Raw genomic sequence first — 22,094 nt, 5'->3', positions numbered from 1 at the left:
GGCTCTCAGCCATTGGTCCGGTGGCCCCGGAGGGCGGAGGGACGCCGCCGAGCCGGGCACAGCCAGCTAGGTGCCCACTCCCACTGCGCCCACCGCCCGTGCGCTCTGCTCGCGCTCCGCGCCCCCGCGCGGTGCATTTCCCGGGACCGCCGAGCGGGCGCTCGTCGCCAACACAGGGCCGCCGCCCCACCTCATCGCCGGAGTCCGGATCAGCAAGTCAGTGAGCCGGGGCACAGGAGTGGGGAACTGAGGCGAACAGGGCGCGGAGCAATAGCAGTGGGCTTGTCCCCAGAGAGGGCCGCCGGGACGCCCCGCCTAGGGCAGCAGTGGGGTCCCTTAGCTTCGGGATTCCTCATCCTGACTCTCCTGGGACTAGCAGAGATTTAGCTCCTTGCTATGGAACGCCTCTCGAATCTTTCCTTTTCTTAGCTGGACACATCCTTAAGGTCCCGAAGCAGGCCCGGAAGCCCAGCATCTCGGGGTCTGGGGGAGACTCTGACAGCTTCAGCCGGGTCCACCAGGGGCTCGCCACGCAATGTCCTTGGCCCTAGGATGACCCGCCTAGTTCCCGAGCACAGGGAGTCAGGAAAGTCTGCCCTCCGGTCCGCCGCTGTAAAGGTTGATTCCTCTGCCGATAGTTTGCACTTTGTAACACGTTTCTGGTGCCTTTTGTGTGGGTTTTGCGGTGTGTGAGCATTTTGCTTTGTTTTTAGGGTTGTCTGTTCCTTCCCGGGGAGTCGCCACGCGCACAGGGACGACTGGCGTTGCTCTGGGCTGTAGTCCCTTGAGTCTTCTCGCCTGTCCTCCGGTGGCTGCAAATTCGGATAAGTTTTTCCCGCTGAACACTTGGGTTCCCCAGTGGAGCTTTCTTAGCTTCCACACCCTCCAAAACAGGGTAAGTAACGCACCCTAGACCCTTCCGCTTTCCGGTGAGACCGCCTTCAGTCCTGCGCCTTTCAGGCAAGCGGGAGGTGCGAGCGTTATGGGCAAATGCTTGAGTTCTCATTAAGACGGGATAATAAGCAAGGCACCCTCCTCCTGAGAGGAGAGAGACACTTTCATTCACAGAAACGGCTTGTTGAAGCCCAGGTTTGTGCACTGTGCCTGTGCGCTTTGCCGGCCAGACGCCAGGTCCCGTGGGCTCGCTTGGGTGTCAGGTTCCAAGGACTGGGTCTGTCTCTTAATGTCCTCCGTTTTCTCTGCTGCTTTATTTTCCTGGGGAGAACGTTCTGCTGGAACACTTGAATTCAGGGGGTCTTGTCTAGCAGTCCTAGCTTAGAGGAAGGTCAAAACCATCATATTGGACCTGGCACCCCTTGCAGGTACCCAGAGCAGGTGAATGGGCAACCCTCAGCCCTGTGCTGAGGACCTCCAAGGTACTGAAGGATGTTTGCTCTAGGGTGCTTTTGGCTTTCTATTGCTCCTACTCGTTGTTCAGACAATGTTCAGACATCAGGAAAAAGGCAATATTGCTGGCTCTTCTCTTATAATGTTTGCTTTGTGTGCCATCCTACTGCCCAATACCTCGTCCTCAGAACTGTAATAAAAAATTATATTTAATTCTCTTAGTTGGCCAACTAGATCATAAATAAGATTAATTGTGATCTAGCTCACAGAGGGTTTTATATATTGGTCTGTGACTGACTGTGACTCATTTCTATTGGAAAGACTTCTTGTCCCCAGCTAGGACATACACACAAGGGACAACATTTAAGGGAAGCAAGGTGAGGCGCTTGTTGGTGAAGCTGCCCGGTGGGACTACAACCTGATAGCTGTGAAATTGTGGGCAAGGTGGAGAGGCAGAAAGACCTGCCCACTCGGTTAATACTCTGGGGCCATGGAACTCCAGGAAGCGGGTAGAGCATTCTATTTCGTGTTTTGAGTTAGAGGGGGCAGGGCTCATTTCTCATCTTTATTCCCCTTCCAAATATATATATATATATATATATATATATATATATATATATATATATATATATATACAAAATTCTTTGAGAACCAACTCAGAGAACATTCCTGGCTGTCGCCAAAGAAGCTTAGTGTAAGATAAGATGGATTCCATTCTCTTTTGCTCCTGGTCAGTTCAGCTCACCAGATTTTACTGCATGTTTGTGAGGGCCATGAGTAGATCTCATGTCAACAGATAACAACTGTGCTGTTGGGCATGGCATCAGTGGATTCATCTGCAAGTTCTCTGAGTTCCTCTTCCTGTCCTCCTTTATCTTACTCAGTGAGGAGGATGAGCCAGGATGGAGACGATTGGTCACCATGGTTAACTGTATAAGTGAGTCACTGAGGAACCTTGGAGTTATCATTCATTCATTATGAGACTGAAAGATGAGCCCATCCTGAGTAAAATTCTCCCATTCAGTTATTTCCTGCAGCATCAGTTTGGGGTTCACTTGATAATAGTTCTAAACTCACTCTCCTCTCTAGCGTTCCTATTTTATATAGGGATTTTTTACGTTTAACTTATTACCAGGAAAAATGATGAGAGTGGACTATACTGTATTATCACATTACTGTATTAATATAAAGGCATCATAGGACCAAGTTTTTTTTTTTTTATCATTGCTCATAATGAACGTTAAAGGAAAAATAACAAAGCCTTTTGGTTAGTTCACAGACTAGAAAATCCAATGAGGATGCTCACGCTGTAACGTGCATGATTAGGCAGGATTCTTTCAGACAATATGTGATGTGAAGAATGCAGCCAGTCTGAGGTGAAGTTCTGGGCAAACCTACACAGCTTGTCCTTGATTGAAAATCAGTCTGTCTGACCATTCACTGGCCATTCCAGATGCAGGATGGAGTGGCACAGAGCCAAAGTCTGTGGTCCTGAGCTCTGATTCTGATGTTTGAGATGTGATCATAGGGTCACGTCTCATTCTGAGACTGTTGCCTCCTGATACCTGAATTCCTTCCTCAGGAGTTCCCTAGGAAATGTGACCATGCTCCTGCTCACACCTTGAATCCAGTTTCTCATTTAACCAAGGTTGGCAGTGAGAAGTGTGAGAGAGAAAGAGAGACTGACTTGGCTTCCTAGCATCCAAGAAACCACATCCACATTGACTGCATCTCTGGTTTGGAATGGTACAGCCCAGGCCAAAACCGTGTGAGCATTGCAGAGCTCTGAATTCTTATCAGGAAGTGAACATGTCATTAACAGATCCAAGTTCTTAACCCCTAAATTCACATCATCGTTCAGATAGAAAGTCAGTTCAGCTTGAAGCATATATCATGGAGCTGGTTGTTTGATATTGATATTATTGTAGACAATAATGAAAAGCTGTGATATGTATCAGCCTATAATAATTACAAAAGGGGTCACTTAAAGATTGAATTCAACTTCTGATGGAAAACAATAGCAGAGGCGGCTATAATCACCACTTTTCAAATCAGAAAGACAGGCTGATGGCCAGTGTAGAACACTAACTCTAACATGGTGATATACAAACTTCACAAGCATACCCTTCCATTTCTTCATTACCTGTCCTCAATGATCAACCAGATAAAGACTCAGACTTGTTAGTCACTAACAAAACCCACATCTGCTTACGAGGATATATGTGCAGATCTTACTTCGTATCTTAAAACTTAATTTTATTGCTACCAATAAATTCTTTAAAAAATACAGGGGGAGTTCATGCATATTCTGAGTAACTATGATTTTATACAGAATCATTTATTCAGTCAGTGAATATCCTTTTGCTTGTAAAAATAGAATATGTGCTGTCTCTCCAAGAAGCTTCAAATTTTTTTCCTGTTTTATTCGTTCATTCATGCAACTGTCAAGCAAATAACTCATCGATCATATACAGGTATGTTCTGTGCCAGTCCGTGGATAGCAAGATAGGTGAAATATTGGTCCTTCCATCCGGGGATTCACAGTCTGTCTAAGCATACGAACATGTAGATCTAACTGGGATACTGAAATGTATAGATGCTTATACATTTATAGGAGAATGCAGAACATAGCTTGAGAATACAAAGCAGGGAGCTGGAAATTTGCATGGAATAGTAGGTGGAGATTATGAGATTAAACATAAGTGCTGGAAAGTTAGAGCAGCTTGGCATGCCTGGGACATCATTCTTAGATGTAATGGGGGAAATTATGTTGGAAAAGTAGCCTCTGACTAGATAGTAAAGAATATATAATATAGGACAAATCATATCTTTTTTGGCTTTTAGTCAAGATGGTGTATAAAACATGTGCACACGAAAACAGCCTTTTCCTGACACAGCAGGAAACTCATGTGAACTCACAGAGACTGTGACAGCATACACAAAATGTGCAAAAGCCGAAACCAGACAAAACCCTTGCACAAAGGTGGGAAGTGGGCACAAAGCCTCGCCCCTGGCTGAGAAGTATTTGCAAACGATAGCTGCTGGAAGAGGAAAAATCAGATGTCTTCAATGGGAGGACACTGGGCAGATCAACCACACTTCAGCACAGGCAGGCCTCATGGCTGGAAGTATTTAGCCAACCCAAAACAGTCTGTTTATTTTTTAGTGACATTTTTAAAATTTCATTTTCTTTTAAAGAGAAATAACAGAATATTGGATGAGTTGTGGAGGTAGATCTAGAAGGAGGTGAGAGATGGTAAAGAATATAATAAAAATATACTGTCTTCTCCAAGAGCAAACAAGAAAAATGAATTTATGTGATTGTATGCACATAATATTTTATCCTTTCCTGTATGCAGTAGATAATTAATGGCTCCTTGTTGAATGACTATTGAAAAGTATTGCTTTTCTGAACCAAAATCAATAGCCCTAATTTATATGATGGGCTGTTTTTTTAACTTTAAGCTACTTTTAATATCATTACTGTCTGCCACTTATTCCCTGAGAAGCCATTTGTCCCTGTTCAAGAATTTTCTTGTGCTCTAGAAGCTCATCATATTTCATTTCAAGAAGTATTTTACTTTTGGCTTTTTTTATTGGCAGGTTATTATATTAGTATTAATATTACATTTGTATATTAATATTAATATATACCATATTAATATTAATATACAAAGTCTTAGTGAACACATTACATTTACAATATATGTGGCTGCTGTTCAGAAGTAGGCTTCTTACCAGTCATATTCTTGGAGACCCATCCCAAACTCTGCTGTCACCTTAGAGTGAGATGTTGTATTACTTACCAAAAATAGATTATGTGGCGATAACAACTGAGTGTTTATCCACTGTTAATGTTAATGGCATCAGTGAGGGCTTAAGAATCATTCAGGGACTCTTTTTTAATTTATTTATATTTTTGTTAATTACATTTGATTCATTTTGTATCCAAGCTATAACCTAATCTCCTCCCATGTCCTTCCCCAAGTCCACTGATAGGGGTAGTCCTCCTCCCCTTCCCTATGACCCTAGCCTATCAGATCTCCTCAGGACTGGCTGCATTGTCTTCCTCTGTGGCCTGGCAAGGCTGCTCCCCTCTCAGGGGGAGGTTATCAAAGAGCCAGCCACTGAGTTCATGTCAGAGACAGTCCCTGTTCCCATTACTATGGAACCCACTTGGACACTGAGCTGCCATGGGCTATATCTGTGCAGGGGTTCTAGGTTATCTCCATGCATGGTCCTTGGTTGGAGTATCAGTCTCAGAAAAGATCCCTTTGCCCAGATATTTTGGTTTTGTTGCTCTCCTTGTGGCCTTCCTGTCCCAACCAGGTCTTTCTCTCTTCCCCTTCTTTCATAAGATTCCCTGCACTCTGCCCAAAGTTTGCCTATGAATCTCAGCATCTGCTTCAATACCCTGCTGTGTAGAGTCTTTCAACAGCCCTCTATGGTAGGCTCCTGTCCTGTTCCCTGTTTTCGTCCTCTTCAGATGTCTATCTCCTTTGCCTTTCTGAGTGAGGACTGATCATCTTACCCAGGGTCCTCCTTCTTGCTTAGCTTCCTTAAGGTGTATAGATTTTAGTATGTTTATCCTGTGTTATATGTCTAATATCCACTTATAAGTGAGTATATACTATGTGTGTCTTTCTCTTTCTGGGATACCTCACTCAGGATGACCTTTTCTAGTTCCCACCATTTGCCTGCAAATGTCATGATTTCCTTATTTTTACTTGCTGAGTAGTATTCCGTTGTGTAAATGTACCACAATTTCTGTATCTATCCTCAATTGAGGGACTTCTGGGTTGTTTCCAGTTTCTGGCTATTACGAATAAAGCTGCTACAAACAGAGCTAAATAGAGAATTCTTAGTAGAGGAATATCGAATGGCAGAGAAACACTTAAAGAAATGTGCAATGTCCTTGGTCATAAGGGAAATGCAAATCAAAACAGCCCTGAGATTTCACCTCACACCTATCACAATGGCTAAGATCAAAACCTCACTGACAACACATGCTGAAGAGGATGTGGAGAAAAGAGAACCCTCCTCCATTGCTGGTGGGAATGTAAACTTGTGCAACCACTTTGGAAATCAATCTGGTGCTTCCTCAGACAATTAGGAATAGTGCTTCCTCAAGATCCAGCTGTAGCACGCCTGGGCATATATCCAAAATATGCTCAAATATACAACAAGGACATTTGCTCAACCATGTTTGTAGCAGCTTTATTCGTAATAGCCAGAATCTGGAAACATTCAGGGACTCTTACACAATTGCTACTACCAAGAAGGGATGTGGCAGCTCTTACTCTGGTCATATGTTTTCCTGTCATGATGTCACAATTTCTACTTTTTTTTTTTTTTTAGCCCTAAACAAGTGATAATGGTTGCCACCCTAAATTCAGACAGGGTGGGAACATTGCAATAGTCGCAGAGGGAGAAGTAACTGGAGCTTCTCCTCACTGTGAGTCCAGGTCTCAAGGGCTCTGTCTCCCATTCTCCACCTCCTGAAGAAAAGAAATATAATGAACATAGAACCTGAAGACATGGAAATGTAGATAGTGATTCCAGCCCTGCCTCTGAGTACATAGGTGATTTGTAAAAGGTATACGTTAATAGTAACTACCTTTAAGGGTCTCAAAGATGAAAAAGACAGATATGAACAATCTCCTCCTTTCCCTCTCTCCCTGTATTTTTCCCCCTTCCTTCCTCTCTCTCCCAGAACTTGTACACTTGCTAACTACCAAACTCTCCCAGCTAGCATCTATGTGGTGCTATTCTTTTCCCACTGGTTTGCCCAGCTCCTCTTTCTCCTACAGACATCCAGGGTTCTCCTCCCTCTTCCCCTTATGTTCTGAAGGTCCCCTTCCATGCATCTCCTGCCTCTTTCCTTTACCATAGAATTCTCCTGCATAATATGTCCCTACATGTCAGCTCACAGCATTGAAATAACAAACAATGAACAGGTAATTATGGTTACATGTGTCCCGGGACAACACCATTTTTTGTGCATAGGTCAGGCAATGAGCCTATAGAAGAGATTATTCATTATTTTCTCTCTTGAACCATATTTGCTTATTATTTAGAAGAATATATAAATATTTTGCACAGGCCACATATACAGTAGTCTGTTTTCTACAAATAATTCTCAGTTATTTTTCAGTTTTGCCTTATTAGATGTCAAAGTTGAAGCACATTCTTGGGGAACTGAGCCAATACTTGTTTTTGACTTCCATATTGCGTTTGGCAGAGTCTGGTCCTGAGTTACTATCTAAAATGACAACAAGCTGCTGAGGGTTTGAGTTCCTCCCACACTCTATAGACAGCCTGATGGATCATTTTGTTCAGCGTTACAAAGAATATGTTGATGGAGAAGGGGAAGAAAGGGAGGAAGAGAGGAAGGAAAGGATGGAGAGAGGAGAGAAGGAGGGAGAGATTGAATGAATTAATAAATGAATAAATGAATATAAATACAAGCAAGTTCTACTATGCTGCACTCACACAAAGGATAAGCAGGACCTCCTAAGTCCCATGTGGGAACACACTTTCCTAGTGAAGAACACAGTATCCTCTATTCCCTGCTTTTCTGGTCTACACAGAGATCCAGGCAAAAGAATATCTATCTCATTGCAGGGATGATGTAAATGATTTATCATTTACATCTCAAATCCAACTTACCTAGTCTTCATCATTTCATAGTACCTTTCTGCTCCTTTGTGTGATCCGTGATGACTGGAAAGCGCTCTTCAAATCAACGTTCCCAAGTATTTAATTTACAGCTGTGTCTGGAGTTGACTAGATTCCGTTTATTAATCATTTACTGGCCCCTGGTTTCAAAGAATTCTGACCCTGAACTGTAGAAGACAATGTAGGGTGATATTTGTTCTCCCACAACACTGGAGAACTTGCCCAAGCCTGGATGACCCAGGAGATGGATACTAGTTTGGGATTGTGAGACGCATGAGTGCTTTGATTTGTAAAACTTGCTGTTTGCAGCCTCTGAGTTTCCTTCCGCTGCCTAGGTAACCACTCTATTTTTGTCTAGTTTATCTACTACTGCTATTTCCAAGATCCCTACTTTGAACCTGGACCTTAAAGCTATTGGGGGCTTTCCACAAGCTTCTTGAAGTCCACCTGCTCTGTAGGACTAGGATGCTTCCATAGTGCCACCTTTGCCTGGGTATTTAAGCTGTGGAAGGGATGTCTGTGGCTGCCTCTGAAGATGACAGAAGATAACAGAGACATGCCTGGACTCTTTGACCTAGGGGGCCCATGGGACATTCAGTCCAGTGGAGAGGTGGTGAATTCATGAGTGAGGCTCACTGGTTTCTGATCCCCAGATAGGATTCTCTGTACCAAGGACCAACCTGCAATTGTTTACCACAAGCACCTGTGAAATAGGGGACATTGTGAGCTAAGGGTAGCCGCAAAGAGTTGAACTTTTTGATGCTCACTGAAACATATGCTTCCATTCTTGCATTTCTCTAGAAGCATCTAACATTTCGGCTGAATTCCAGCTTATTATCCTTACTTTTTTTTTTGAAAGATTTTTTTTTAAATCATGAAAACTTGCAAGAGTCCTAACAGTGAACACCCACATATCAGATTAGAGAAGCCAGCTTTTTAACACAATGACACATTTGATCTACCATATTTCTAGGAATGTGTACCTGTACGCATTTTTCTGTTACTTGAAGATTACCTGATAATGTAGCTAGCTATTTCAACGTAACATTTTTCTAAGAATACTTTCTTATATTACATTTGGAAATTTTTCTTTTTTTAATTTATTTATATTTTATATATACTACAGTTTATTCACTTTGTATCCCCGCTGTAGCACCCTCTCTCATCCCCTCCCAATCCCACCCTCCCTTCCTCCCTCCCTCCCTACTCTCCTCCCATGCCCCTCCCCAAGTCCACTGATAGGGGAGGTCCTCCCACCCTTCCCTCTGACCCTAGACTATCAGGTCTCATCAGGACTGGCTGCATTGTCTTCCTCTGTGGCCTGGTAAGGCTGCTACCCCCTCAGGGGGAGGTGATCAAAGAGCCAGCCACTGAGCTCATGTCAGAGACAGTCCCTGTTCCCATTACTATGGAACCCACTTGGACACTAAGCTGCCACTGGCTACATCTGTGCAGGGGTTCTAGGTTATCTCCATGCATGGTCCTTGGTTGGAGTATCAGTCTCAGGAACGATCCCTTTGCCCAGATTTTTTGGTTCTGTTGTTCTCCTTGTGGAGCTCCTGTCCCCTCCAGGTCTTTCTATCTCCCCCTTCTTTCATAAGATTCCTTACACCCTGCCCAAAGTTTGGCTCTGAGTTTCAGGGTATCTGCTTTGATACTCTGCTGGATAGAGTCTTTCAGAGGCTCTCTGTGGTAGGCTCCTGTCCTGTTGAGTGTTTCTCCGTCTTCTGATGCCTTTCTGCCTAAGGATTGATCCTCTTACCCAGGGTCTTCCTCCTTGCTTAGCTTCTTTAGGTGTACAGGTTTTAGTAAGTTTATCCTATATTATATGTCTAATATCCACTTATAAGTGAGTATATATCATTTGTGTCTTTCTGCTTCTGGGATACCTCACTCAGGATGATCTTTTCTAGTTCGCACCATTTGCCTACAAATTTCATGATTTCCTTGTTTTTTAATTGCTGAGTAGTATTCCATTGTGTAAATGTACCACAATTTGGGTATCCATTCCTCAGTTGAGGGACACTGTCCTCAGACAGCCCACAGACTGGAAAAAGATCTTCACCAATCCCTATATCTGATAGAGGGCTAATATCCAGGATATATAAAGAACTAAAGAAGTTAAAAGGCAATAAATCAAGTAACCCTATTTTAAAAATGGGGCACAGGGCAAAACAGAGAATTCTTGAATAGAGGAATATCGAATGGCAGAGAAACACTTAAAGGAATGCTCAACATCCTAAGTCATTCAGGAAATGCAAATCAAAATCACCCTGAGATTTTACCTTACACCCATCAGAATGGCTAGGATCAAAACGTAAGTGACAACACAGGCTGGCGAGGATGTGGAGAAAGGGGAGCCCTCCTCCATTGCTGGTGGGAATGTAAACTTGTACAACCACTTTGGAAATCAATCTGGCGCTTTCTCAGAAAATTAGGAGTAGTGCTTCCTCAAGATCCAGCTATAGCATTCCTAGGAATATATCCAAAAGATGCTCAAGTCAACAAGGACATTTGCTCAACCATGTTTGTAGCAGCGTTATTTGTTATAGTCAGAATCTGGAAACAACCTAGATGCCCCTCAACTGAAGAATGGATACATTTGGAAATTTACCACAGATGTAATCTAATATAGTCTTTATTCAAATTCCCCAGTTTGAGCCATCTTATATGTTTAGTCCAGGCTTGCCTTAAGTCTATAATCCCCCTGCCCCACTTTCCTTAATGTGGGGATTGCAGACATGCTCCACTATCTTGGGTCTCTAATATCCTTTATAACAAAGCTTTTGTTGTTGTTGTTGTTGTTGTTAAATTTTGATGTATCTAAGACCCATCAAGAATTCTGCATCATTAAGGGTGATAAATGTTAAAATCTGGTTCTTCCTCTCTTTCTTCTCAGTATTCAGATGGAATAAATCATGTCATATGGCCAAAATTGAATGCTTCCAAAAACTTAGCCAGTGCAAACTGTCAATTACCAAGCATTATTCTTTTTAAATACCCTTTTTTTTCTACAAAAAGCTTCAACACACTTTGAGTGTCAGCCACAGAGGACTGGAAGAATTAGGAGATCCATTTGGCAAAATTTATCTGTATGTGTTACACTGAATACTCGGCTAATATCCAGATAACACATGCAATTTGTATAATATATAGTCAAGTAACTTCTACTTGTAGCTGCGTTACAAGAGATGACAGCTCATTAATTCAAGTAAATGCTATATCTAAGTTTTAAATACATTTAAGTCAAAGACTCTGTGAACTGGAATCCCTGTTGAGAAATGCAAGATACACATTTATACACTCTGTGATGCGTTAATACCTCGTCTGAGGCTTTAAACTCATATTTTCTTATTCTCAACCGGCCAGAAGCTACTCCCTTCTGGGGGCTCTGCACAGATTCAGGGTGGGCTTGATCAGTGACTGTAGAAACATTAATTTTCCATTCCCTGCTCCCCGACAGCACTCTCGGGGACACATGAGGCTTCTGAAGCGGAAGGATAGCTGACATCGGAGTGTGAAGAACTTTAAAAGTATTTCACTCTCAGAGATCTGCGGCAGTTACAAACTTTGTAAGAAGTTTTTTTCTGGATATTAGTCTAGATAAGGAAATGTTCAGAGCGCACCTCCAAAGGAAAAACATAAGTTGACTAGGAATGATTTTACAGTTGTGGTTACCTACACAGGACTTACACAGGTAGGGGAGGCAATCTCCAGGCCTCACTGCGGAGCTACTGGCAGTTAACAGCTGCTGAGGGAACATGTGGTGGCTCACACTCATGCACTAATCAATTGGACTTAGTGGATAAGTACTAATTGGATTTAGTGGGTTATCAAAAAAAAAAAACAAACACATGAAGTTGGGAGGGGACATATTGGTGGAGATGCTGGAGATGGGGGAAGATGGAGGTTGAAATGATAATATTTTATTGTTTACATATATGAAATTCTTAAAGAGCAAGAAATTATTATAAAATTATTTTAACTGAAGAGGTAAAATGGGACACAATAATAAAGGATAGAACATTTCACCCCAATCACAGCATGGCTTATCGTGAATTCTTAAAAAAACACATTCAGATTTTATAAATGTACATAAGACATTTTGTATATGAATGCTATGGTTTAAACAATCCTAGCATCTTTGATGATAAAAAATGTTTTTCTGAACACACTTCTAAAAACTGGAAGTGATCCGAGTATGTAAAGAAAACAGAACAAAAACCCTTCATCAAAACTGTGGTAACATCTTGAAAGGCCATCTTCATTTTGCCTGTCTTGTCCCTGAGACTTGTTACAGTGTTGCCTGTGATCAACTCACTACCTCCCTGTTTGCTTTTTCTGCAAATAATCCCTTTAGCTGTGACCTTTCTTCTCGCTATCCAAAGTGACTTCTGTCACTGCTTCTTCTTACTCAGCGCACCCTACGCTTCATTTGACCTTCAACTTACTGCTTTTTCTCACTTTGCTGTAGTCCACTCACTCCATGTAACGTGGGCCACTCACAAGTATGGGGATTTTTCTGCTTGATCTTTTCCCAAAAATATGAAATAATTATAAAAATTCTATGCCTGGGATTACCTTTGTGGGAGCCTCATTTTATAATCTAAGCAGTTGCTTATTTAAATTACTCATCCATCTTACTCCAAGATTCTAGTATTTGGAAATGAATATCTTGTCAAGGCAGTGATTTAGAAAAAAAATCTTTTCATGGAGCATGAATACACTAAAAAAAATATTAAAAATAGCTTCATTTTCTTTCCCAAAACACTGTTCTATAAATGCATAGGACTTAGACTTAAAATTTTTTTGAGAATGTATAAGACAAAAAGTTAAACTACATTCCCTTTGAAATGTTTTCATGTTCTTACAACATCTATCAATTCGGTTTTGTGTATCAAAAAAGTGTACTTTGATATTATATCTCAAATGAATAATTAATTTCTCAAGTAATTAGGACAAACTCCATTGTATAACAAAGTAGTACTAATCTTATTATTCATTTGTTTATTTAATAATACTTATTTTATTATTTTTAAGTGTGTGTGTATGTGTGCGCGCGCACGCGCGAGCACGCAGTGTCAGATCTTCCAGAAATGGAATAACAACAGACATTTGTGAGCCACCTGACACTGGAACTGGGAGCCAATCTCAGATCCTCGGCAAGAGTAGTACATGCTCTTAACCAGGCAGACATCTCTTCAGCCCCCGCATTTATTTGCTTGTTCATTCATTCGTTTCTGAGTAAATGTCAGACTGACTCTGAAAATACCTTGGGTAGATAGGAGATTTGGTTAAGGGGGGAGACACTGAAGATGGATTTGATCCAGATGCCTACAGCTGATTTGAAAAATAAATCACCGACAAAGCTTTCCCTTTGATGTTGCAAAAGTACAACAAGGAAGTTTTCTGATCATTCATTTGAATTGGGAGAGCAGAGGACTGTGTGCTTTAATTTTCCATTGTACTCTATCCGGTAGGGATCAATGAACTCCACCACACTGTGCGGAATTTCCAGTCACTTCTCGTAAGGTGTCCCTCTAGCTCAGGGGTTCTTAACCTTCCCAATGCTATGACCCTTTAATATAGGTCCCCCAGTTGTGGTGTCCCCCAACCATAAAAGTTTTTGTTGCTACTCCATAACTGTAATTTTGCTACTGTGAAGAATATACTACAACGTAAATATTTTTGGAAATAGAGGTTTGCCAAAGGTTTGGCAGGTTGAGAACCACCGCTCTAACTCAATGTGGTCAGTAGCCCCTAGATGCAGTCTATTTCCTTAGCTGGGTTTTTATTTTTATCAGATGGTACAATGAATCACGATGAGAGTTCATGCAGAATTTTACATGCACACCGTTCTGATAAGTAAAAACATGTCTCAAACGGGAAAGCATGTAGATAGCTGAATCAGCTTTGAGGAAGCATAGCTCAGTGCATAGTAAACTTTACTTTGATGACTGAAATCTTGGGTCTATTTTTGCCATTAAGTGCAAATAAGGATATTCATTTAGAGAGAATGGTGGAGAGAATTGCGGTCAAGACCAATCCCCTCCACCCCTAATTCTCATATCACACAATCTAAAGGCAAAGAGAAAGCATTAGAAAGAAGCTTAATTACAACAAAAAGAACAACAAAAAGGTGACGGAATGGCTGAGAGGAAAGGTTTTATATAATACATTCTTTTTTCTAATAAGCCAAAGACAGCTTTATTCGGGTGGAGTAAATTGTCTTCTGGGTCCTGGTTGTTCCTAATGTCCTACAAAGAAAGATCACCGATACCTCACCTGAAGCTATCAACTCTGTTACAGCATTTAATTTTGCATCGGTTCAGGAGCATGCCACTCTCATGAGAACCTTTTCACACAGCTCTAAATGTGTAATGCCTTGGGAGGATCTCTTTTTGGTATAGTACAGCAGGACCTGATACTGATGAAGTGTTGACATAACTTTGATGATCATAATAGCTAAGTAAGCTTTAAGGAATGACTGCAATGATATAAAGTAGCTTGTCCCTGTATTCTACAACCCATGGGCATGGAGGTGTATGCCAGCTCTCAGGAGCTAAGAAAGGGGAACTGAAAATTCAAAGTCAGCCTGGGCACTATGGTGAGGTTCTACCTCAAAAGGTAGAGAAAAACGAACTAAACTCACAATCTTTATAACCACTTCTTGGAAAGGAAAAGCATCCACTGTCTATGAGAGGCTGGACATGGTGCCAAGAAAGTAAACATCTTGTCTTGTATGCACTGTCCTACCACACGCCTTCATATCCCTGGGCTCAGGGAGAGAGACGGCATGCCCCATCTTACTCACTTTAGTAGACCACTGCCTTTGGTATGTTTCTCCCCAGGACAAGTTTTAATTCCAAGAAACAAAGCAAGAATTGTCTGACCACAAACTGTCTTATTTTCTTCTACAAAAAAAAAACAAAAAAAAAACTACTGCCTGAGAATGGATTTGAAAAAAACAAAAAACAAAAAACTCTGAGTGAATCAAAGTATGACTGTTGCTGTTGCTGCCCCAAGACAGGTCAAAGCTATGCATTTGAGATGAAATCACTCTCTCCTTTGCTTGGCCTCACCTGTGGGAAGGAGCCAGGAAGTACCATCCTGAAACCCTCTCCTGTGATTTCTGTTCCACAGTGCCACCTGTCACATTAAACAAGGACGGGTTTGGTTATCACCAGCTTTGCACATTCACCACTGGATAAAATATTTGCCAGACAGGAAGAGGATCCTTCAGTTTTTTTTTTTTTTAAACTTCAATAGGGAAATGAGAATTGATGATGTTACAAATTAAAATTATCTCCAACAATTCATATACCCAGTTGTTTCAGAGTAGAACAATAGGATCAAATTTGGGGTGCTGTCATTTTACATTAAGGAGCAATCTGGAAATGATACTCAATTTGTAATATGATGAGGGCTGTTTTCAAAGCAGAATATATTTCACTGTAAAACTGAATAAAGACACAGACATTCTGCTTTATTTTTCACCGCTATCCTAAGGCCACACAGGAGGAGATCAGGTGTTTTACCCACAGCTCCTCAGTGTTTTCTGTCAATGGTTCCACAGACAGCTGAAGCTTCCAGGGAGGGAGGTGACCTTCAGGAAGTAAAAGGGTCCTCTCAGGACAGTTACCCTGAAAAGAGGGACCTTTGTCATAAAAGCATCTGCAGACAATTACCAGCCTTGCCACTGGCATCCTGGCACCACGGTAACAACGCCTGTGCTTTCAGCCACTGCATTAGAAAATGATGCTAATTTGAGGGGCAGAAAAAGAAGCTTGAGGAAAACCAGCCAATTCTTGTTAAATCTGTGACCTCATGTCAGATCTGTGACACTGGCAGAGACCTGAAAAGCACCACTGTCTTTTCAGGCCTGTCAAAGGAACTTCCCACATACTGGAAAGGTCTGTGTTTGTTTGCTTATTTGCTTGTTTGTTTGTTTGTTTGTTTCCCCTAGGATGAATATGGGAACAGAACCATCTTAACACCGGCCTAACTGGAGTGGTAGGAAGATTATCACTGTGGCACAAGTAGGAAACTGATCTGTCAAGACTAGCTGTGAATTGGTCATATTGGCACAGTCCTTTCATTCCAGCACTCAAGAGGCTGAGGCAGAAGGATGGAAAGTTTGAGGCCAGCCCAAGGCACACAAGACCCTGTCTCAAAACACAATATACACAGGCTGTAGGCTTGCCCAGTGCAGGTGGCAGCTAGGAGATAATTACCCAAGTCTTGTCATTGATGATGTTACAAATTAAATTTCCATCTACTATTGAGGAAACCAAGAATATAATTCAGGCGTGGTTCCTGGTACTTCTCTCTCACTGTATAGCTACGCACCATGAGTAATCAATCCTGTGTCACTGTGCCCAGTTTCTGATCTGTAAAGTAGGTGCCATCCCTACCCTGTCTGCCCTGGAAAATGTTTTGAGAAATAGAGGATGCCCAGTCCTTACCTTCTTTGCTCATTCCAGAAAAAAAGGATGTAGTGCAGGCCCTCCTGCTAGAACAACAGAAGAATGAAGAGCAGATGCTAAGGGGTGGGCCTTTGCAGAAGCCTGAAGCTAGGGCTTATCTTTTACCTATAAATCTTGCTCTTGGCCAGTTTTTGAATCTCTGTGGTAGCCTCCAACATAAATATCCTCAAGGAAACCCAGTGCCTGTTTCCTTGCAGTCTAACAGAGCTAGCATTGCTCCTTATCCATTTGATGTTTGATTCACTTTAGGGATTTCAGTCCCCTTCAGACTTTCAATCAGCTGATAGTAATGTTAACACAATACTGAAAATCTCTTTTTTCTGAAAGTTAGGGTTCAACTGGAAGTGTAAGGAACGATGGGTAATTTGAGCCTCAGACTGAAGTCTCTTGCCAGTAAACCCTGTACCTTCTCCATCATTCAGAGGAAATACAACCCCTCTTAAGTTACCTAAGGTCTTCCTATTCGATATGCAAAGTATGTGAAACAAATTACCTTTAAAGAAGAAAGACACATAAGAATGGTCCCTGACCACATGGCAGTAGAATCTTGCCCCTGTGTTGGTCGGGTGTGGACGCAGCCTCTGTGGGGTTGATTTCTGTGGAGGAAGGACTGACTTTCAGATCTGAACTTTGTGGTCTTGTCTCAGAGCATTCACTGAGAGTGTCTGCTAGAATCACAATGGGATACAGCAGATGTCATTTTTCTTTTACTCTTTAGATCCTTGGAGAAACCTGGCACCTAGGATACTGTGAACGGACCATCGAAGCTCATTTTTATATCTCATTTATAATAAAAAGATAACTATCATTTGTCTCTTGGGGAATTGTTTCATTGTTTTTCCCTCCCTGGTGGGTTTCATAATTAAACCTCACTGAAAGAAAGACTAAACATTAGATTACAGATGTGTTATTTCCTGACAAGTGCGCTGATCTGTGCCTTTGTTGTTTCTGCAGTCTCCGTGGACAACTGATCCCTGCTGCCACCTTTGTTTAAAAAAACAAGACATTTTGTTGGGCTGATTTCCAGCCTGTAGTTTCTGCTGTTGCTGTCATGAAAAGGCAAAACCAATTTCATCACTCTTAAGCCCTGCAAGAAACTCTGGCTTCTGCCTGCACCTGCTCACACCTCCCCTCTTTGTGGAGATGTCTGAGGCTGACCCTTCATCTGGATTTGCGGGAAGCGTGGAGAATGGGACTTTCCTGGAGCTGTTTCCCACATCGCTATCCACATCGGTGGACCCGTCCTCAGGCCACCTGTCCAATGTCTACATCTATGTGTCCATATTCCTCAGTCTCCTGGCTTTCCTGCTTCTGCTGTTAATCATTGCTCTGCAGAGGCTGAAAAATATCATCTCCTCCAGTTCCTCCTACCCGGAGTATCCGAGTGATGCTGGGAGTTCTTTCACCAACTTAGAAGTGTGTAGTATCTCCTCTCAGAGGTCCACTTTTTCAAACCTCTCATCATGAATAAAATGGAAAGATATTCTAAGTGAGAGTGGCTTTGCTTTCTCTATATCGAAACTGTTGCTTCATGAAAGAAATGACCATTTGGGTAGATCTATTTTTCTCCTTCATTTTTTTAAAATTTCTTTTCTGCTCAGGACGTGTACCGTTTGTGAGAAGAAGAGCCAATGCTGACAGAAATGCATGTAAACTTTGAAGTGTGGGATTCCACACAAAGTTCTTGGCCCACCTGGAGGTGGCTCAGCACAGTCTCAACGAAGAGCACTGCAAGGGATGCTGGGAAGAGACTCTGCCACTCGGACTCTCTTACAAAGACCTGGAACTACCTGAGCCAGCAGAACCTGGAAAACCAAGTATAGATTATTTAGAAGATATTTTCTGTATTTAAAAGATCTAAAGCAAAGACAGTTAGAGAACTCCAAACTCCAACTTAGATTTAACATATAATATTTCCAGAAGGAGGTTAAAATAGGCTAAATGTTTTTATTTAATTTCACCTTAGCAAATGTCACATGTGATGAGAAGTCATTTTGGGGATGTTCTGGGGGAGTTGAAAGCTTCATCAGCACAAGAGAAGTGTGTCGTGATGCAGTTTGCATTGTGTCTCTGCTCCTGGGTTTTTCTCTTGGCTCATGTTGCAGTCATAATGTTCTCTGGCTATGGAATCCCTTACGACAGTTGCTGTTGCTATTACTAAGTGAAGCGCAGAGGAGGCACAATTCATTTTTATTTCCTCAGTATCCTTTCCATCCAGTAGGAATTAAATATAGAGAAGTTAAATAGTTCAGTTTGTATTTTATACAGTAATGTATTCTTAGCAGTTGTGGCCTCCTTCACCAAGTTTGTCCTTAAAGCTTTACTGCAGAATAACACTATCTCTGAGGTGTCAGGTGTGTGCTCACATGACTTTGCAAGCCTTAGGGACTATATTGCTGATATTTGTGTTATCCTCCATGATTGCGATCTGTCTCTGATACTTTGTTTATGTTGACATAATACTCTGCACTGGATTTCTAAGTTGTGAGTTTATCCTAAAAGTTGCAGATATTCTGTGCTACTGGGAGCTGCTATACTGAGGCCAACCATGGGTGTCCATGAGCATGGCTGTGAGCACAAGCATGGGACATGCAGGGAACTGAGCAACGCCAACTACAGCCTCTTATGGATAAGAATTTAAACTCACTTTTTAAAACACGTGGCCCACAGACAGAACACCGAGCTGAGTGACCTCTGAGTGTCACTGTGCCAACATACAAGTCTGTCTTAGGCAAATTAGTTATTCCTCCCTCTCCCCTCCCCCGCTCAAAACATTTACTAATCTTAAAACACCAGAATTCCACAACACCCTTGAATGGGTTGTACAGCCAGAACTCCCCGGGGACAGGAATGGGAGAAAGTGAAACATTTGACAGGCCCTGTCTGACATCTTAGACATGCTTCGGGTTGAGAACTGGTGATGAAGATCAGAAGCTGCTCCCTTCTTTTTACTCCACAACCGAATCAGGACATGCTAGCTACTTATCATCCAAAGTATCTACAGACACATCAGACCAGTACAGATGCTGCCCTAAAATGTGTAGTGAAAATCTCGCCGCTGTCGTCCTGACTGAACACACAGTAAAATCTTGGGCTAGAGAAGCTTTGCAGTTTGGGTGGTTATTGCCACTCACTGAGTATCTGTGGACACATGTATACATGTAAGTATGTACACGTGGTGCATGCACAGACACATGTGTGCGTGCACATATTTCCAGGGGAAAGCTTGTGACAGCTATCAGGAATTCGGTAGTATCTGTACTGTCACGTCTACTCTCTTGATTATTCTTGTGCTATTTTGGCTCTGGGGTTGTTGGGTAAAGAGACTTTAACAAATAAAAGCACCAACATCTCAAATAACAGGTCAACCTGATTAGGTCCTGTCCTGGAGAGGTAGCTTTAAGTCCTGTTCTCCCAGAATAGATCCAAAGACTTTAGACAGCAAAGCTACTTAAGTGAGAGTCACTCACCTCTGCAGGTGTGTTCTCCCAGCCACATGATTCCTGTTCCTCGTGATAAGAGGAGTAATTAGCAGCAAGGCTCAAAGATGGAAAATAGGCGTTACCACTAAACACTGTAGAACTGGAGATGAATCGGTCTTGTTGAAAAAGTTCAGAGAGACGGGAACACAGGTATATAAATAAAGAAGTGGAGTCTGTTGAAAAACCTGGCGTCTTGTTTTGTTCAGCAATTTACCCTTCTTGGGGAAGAAACTTTGCCTATGAATTATAAGTATATCTGTAGAATCTATATCTACATAATACCCATACATTAAATTCTTATGGGGGCTGGAGAGATAGTTCAGCAGATCAAAGAGCTTGCTTCTTTTCCGGAGGTCAAAGTCCAGCACCAATGTTGGGTGGGTCAGAACCACCTGTAACCCCAGCTCCAGGGAATCTGATGCCCTTTTCTGGCCTCTTCAAGCTACAAATCTTGGCATGTGGGGGCATGCATAGATGCCTATCACCACTGCTTTCTGCTACAGAAGGACTGGCAGTGCATGACCCAATTCCATTCTCTCTTCATCAGTGCAAGCCTTGCTCCCTCTTGGCACTTGGTGAGTCTCAGACCGGCCTGATGAGAAGAATCACATTACAGGGGTACTAGGAAGTTTTACAAGTTCCTACAAAATCAAGCATCTACAATTCACAGAGGGCTCCAGGTGATAATGAGGAGGGAGAGAAGGAAGCCTCCTTCTCTATAAGGCCCAGGAGTACAGCAATAAACATGACTCACAGATACCTGAGAAGAGAACTTTCCTCTGAGTCATTACTCCCCCAATGCAGCTTCTCCGATCTGAGCATTGGCCTGCCCACCACCCACTCACAGACCTGCTGCAACCTCCTCCCTGCTGGAGTGCGGACACTAGGCCACCTTCCTAAACAGGAGGGAATGTTGCTGCTGTGCTGGGTTGGGAGGAAAAAGCAAGTGCACAATGTCTCTCTCATTGCATCCCTTCGTTCCTACAACTCTTTCACAAGGGGAAGCATGTGGAGCAGACTAGAGGATAGAAGAATTTATATGAGACAAAAAAAAAAAAAGTGCACTGTCTATTAAGACACTCCCACAGCCAAAAGAAGAATCACAAAATGACCAGACAGTCAAATCTTCAAAGTCAAAGACAAACACCAGCTTCCCACTGTCGCCAATGCCAGAGCTTACCTACCTGTTCTCCATTACAAAGTCCTCTGGGGTCCATCTCCATCAGTTCAATACACAGAACCTCAGCCTTTAGACCGCGTGAGTGTTCAAGAGAAACTGAGACACCACCTGCATTCTCACAGTCCTCTCTCCTCTATTTAACCAAGCTTTCAAGGGCAAAAAATTTATTATCTCCCCCTCATGTATCCTTCCTTTTCAAAACCATGCCCAAGTCACTAACACTTTATGAGACACTTCCTGTTAATACTGCTTTTTATTCTGACTCTGACCATTTTTCTGACTTCAGAGACCTCATCAAACCATCTCAAATGTTGCTTTTCTTTTTCTTAGCTGGAGTCCAGATGTAGGAGATGTACCAACCTGAACACTATAAGAAATGGTTAGCAAACATTTATCAAATGGATGGCTGCATCCTTTGATGCTGGACAGATATAGTTCCTGCTCTCTTGAAACTCATACTCTAGTGAAGGAGGCACTCAGAACATGAAAAAGAAACACACACAACTGTGAGGGCAATTGAGAAAAAGCTGTTGGAAAGCGACAGGTCCTTGGAGGAATACCTGAATGGCTTCACAAAGAGTATTCTCTGAAAAGAGAAGAGAACACACAAAATCCCTGTAGTAGGAAGAGCCTTGGATCTTGCAAGCAGAATAGTTAGTACTGGCCTAAGTGATGAGGTGCTGGGAGCTGGGTGGGACAGGTCAAGCAGGGGTTTATGAGATACATAATTGAATTTATGTTTAAGAAAGATTACTCCAACTTCTGCTGGAAAAGAGAGTAGAGATGGACAAAGAGTACTGTTCAGATGCATTCTGGGTGGGATACAGGAGTGGGTGGAGAGTTGTTCTGCCTGCTACAAATATCTGCTCAACTTCTAGCCATGGAGACAGCCTTAGCTAAGACTGAGTTTATCACACAGCC

The 22,094-nt window shown here is 42.3% G+C and overlaps 1 protein-coding gene across 1 annotated transcript; it reads left to right on the top strand.

Annotated features, from left to right (window-relative positions):
* The first annotated feature begins 50 nt into the window (after positions 1-50).
* Positions 51-20,159, top strand: Sertm1 (serine rich and transmembrane domain containing 1). Its single transcript, XM_055596839.1, has 3 exons — positions 51-216; positions 714-895; positions 17,466-20,159. Exon 3 carries the CDS (start codon positions 17,655-17,657, stop codon positions 17,976-17,978), a length of 324 nt encoding a protein of 107 aa, XP_055452814.1. The 5' UTR covers positions 51-216; positions 714-895; positions 17,466-17,654; the 3' UTR covers positions 17,979-20,159.
* Positions 20,160-22,094: the final 1,935 nt, after the last annotated feature.

Source organism: Psammomys obesus, unplaced genomic scaffold, assembly GCF_907164565.1.
Source record: "Psammomys obesus unplaced genomic scaffold, mPsaObe1.curated_primary_1811, whole genome shotgun sequence".
NCBI lineage: Eukaryota > Metazoa > Chordata > Mammalia > Rodentia > Muridae > Psammomys > Psammomys obesus.
The sequence above is the reverse complement of the archived record's forward strand: the minus strand, read 5'-3'. Positions and strand labels throughout refer to the sequence as shown.

Bases quoted from the DNA above. Each gene is read 5' to 3' on its own strand.
- Sertm1 (XM_055596839.1), top strand. From the start codon at position 17,655: ATGTCTGAGGCTGACCCTTCATCTGGATTTGCGGGAAGCGTGGAGAAT.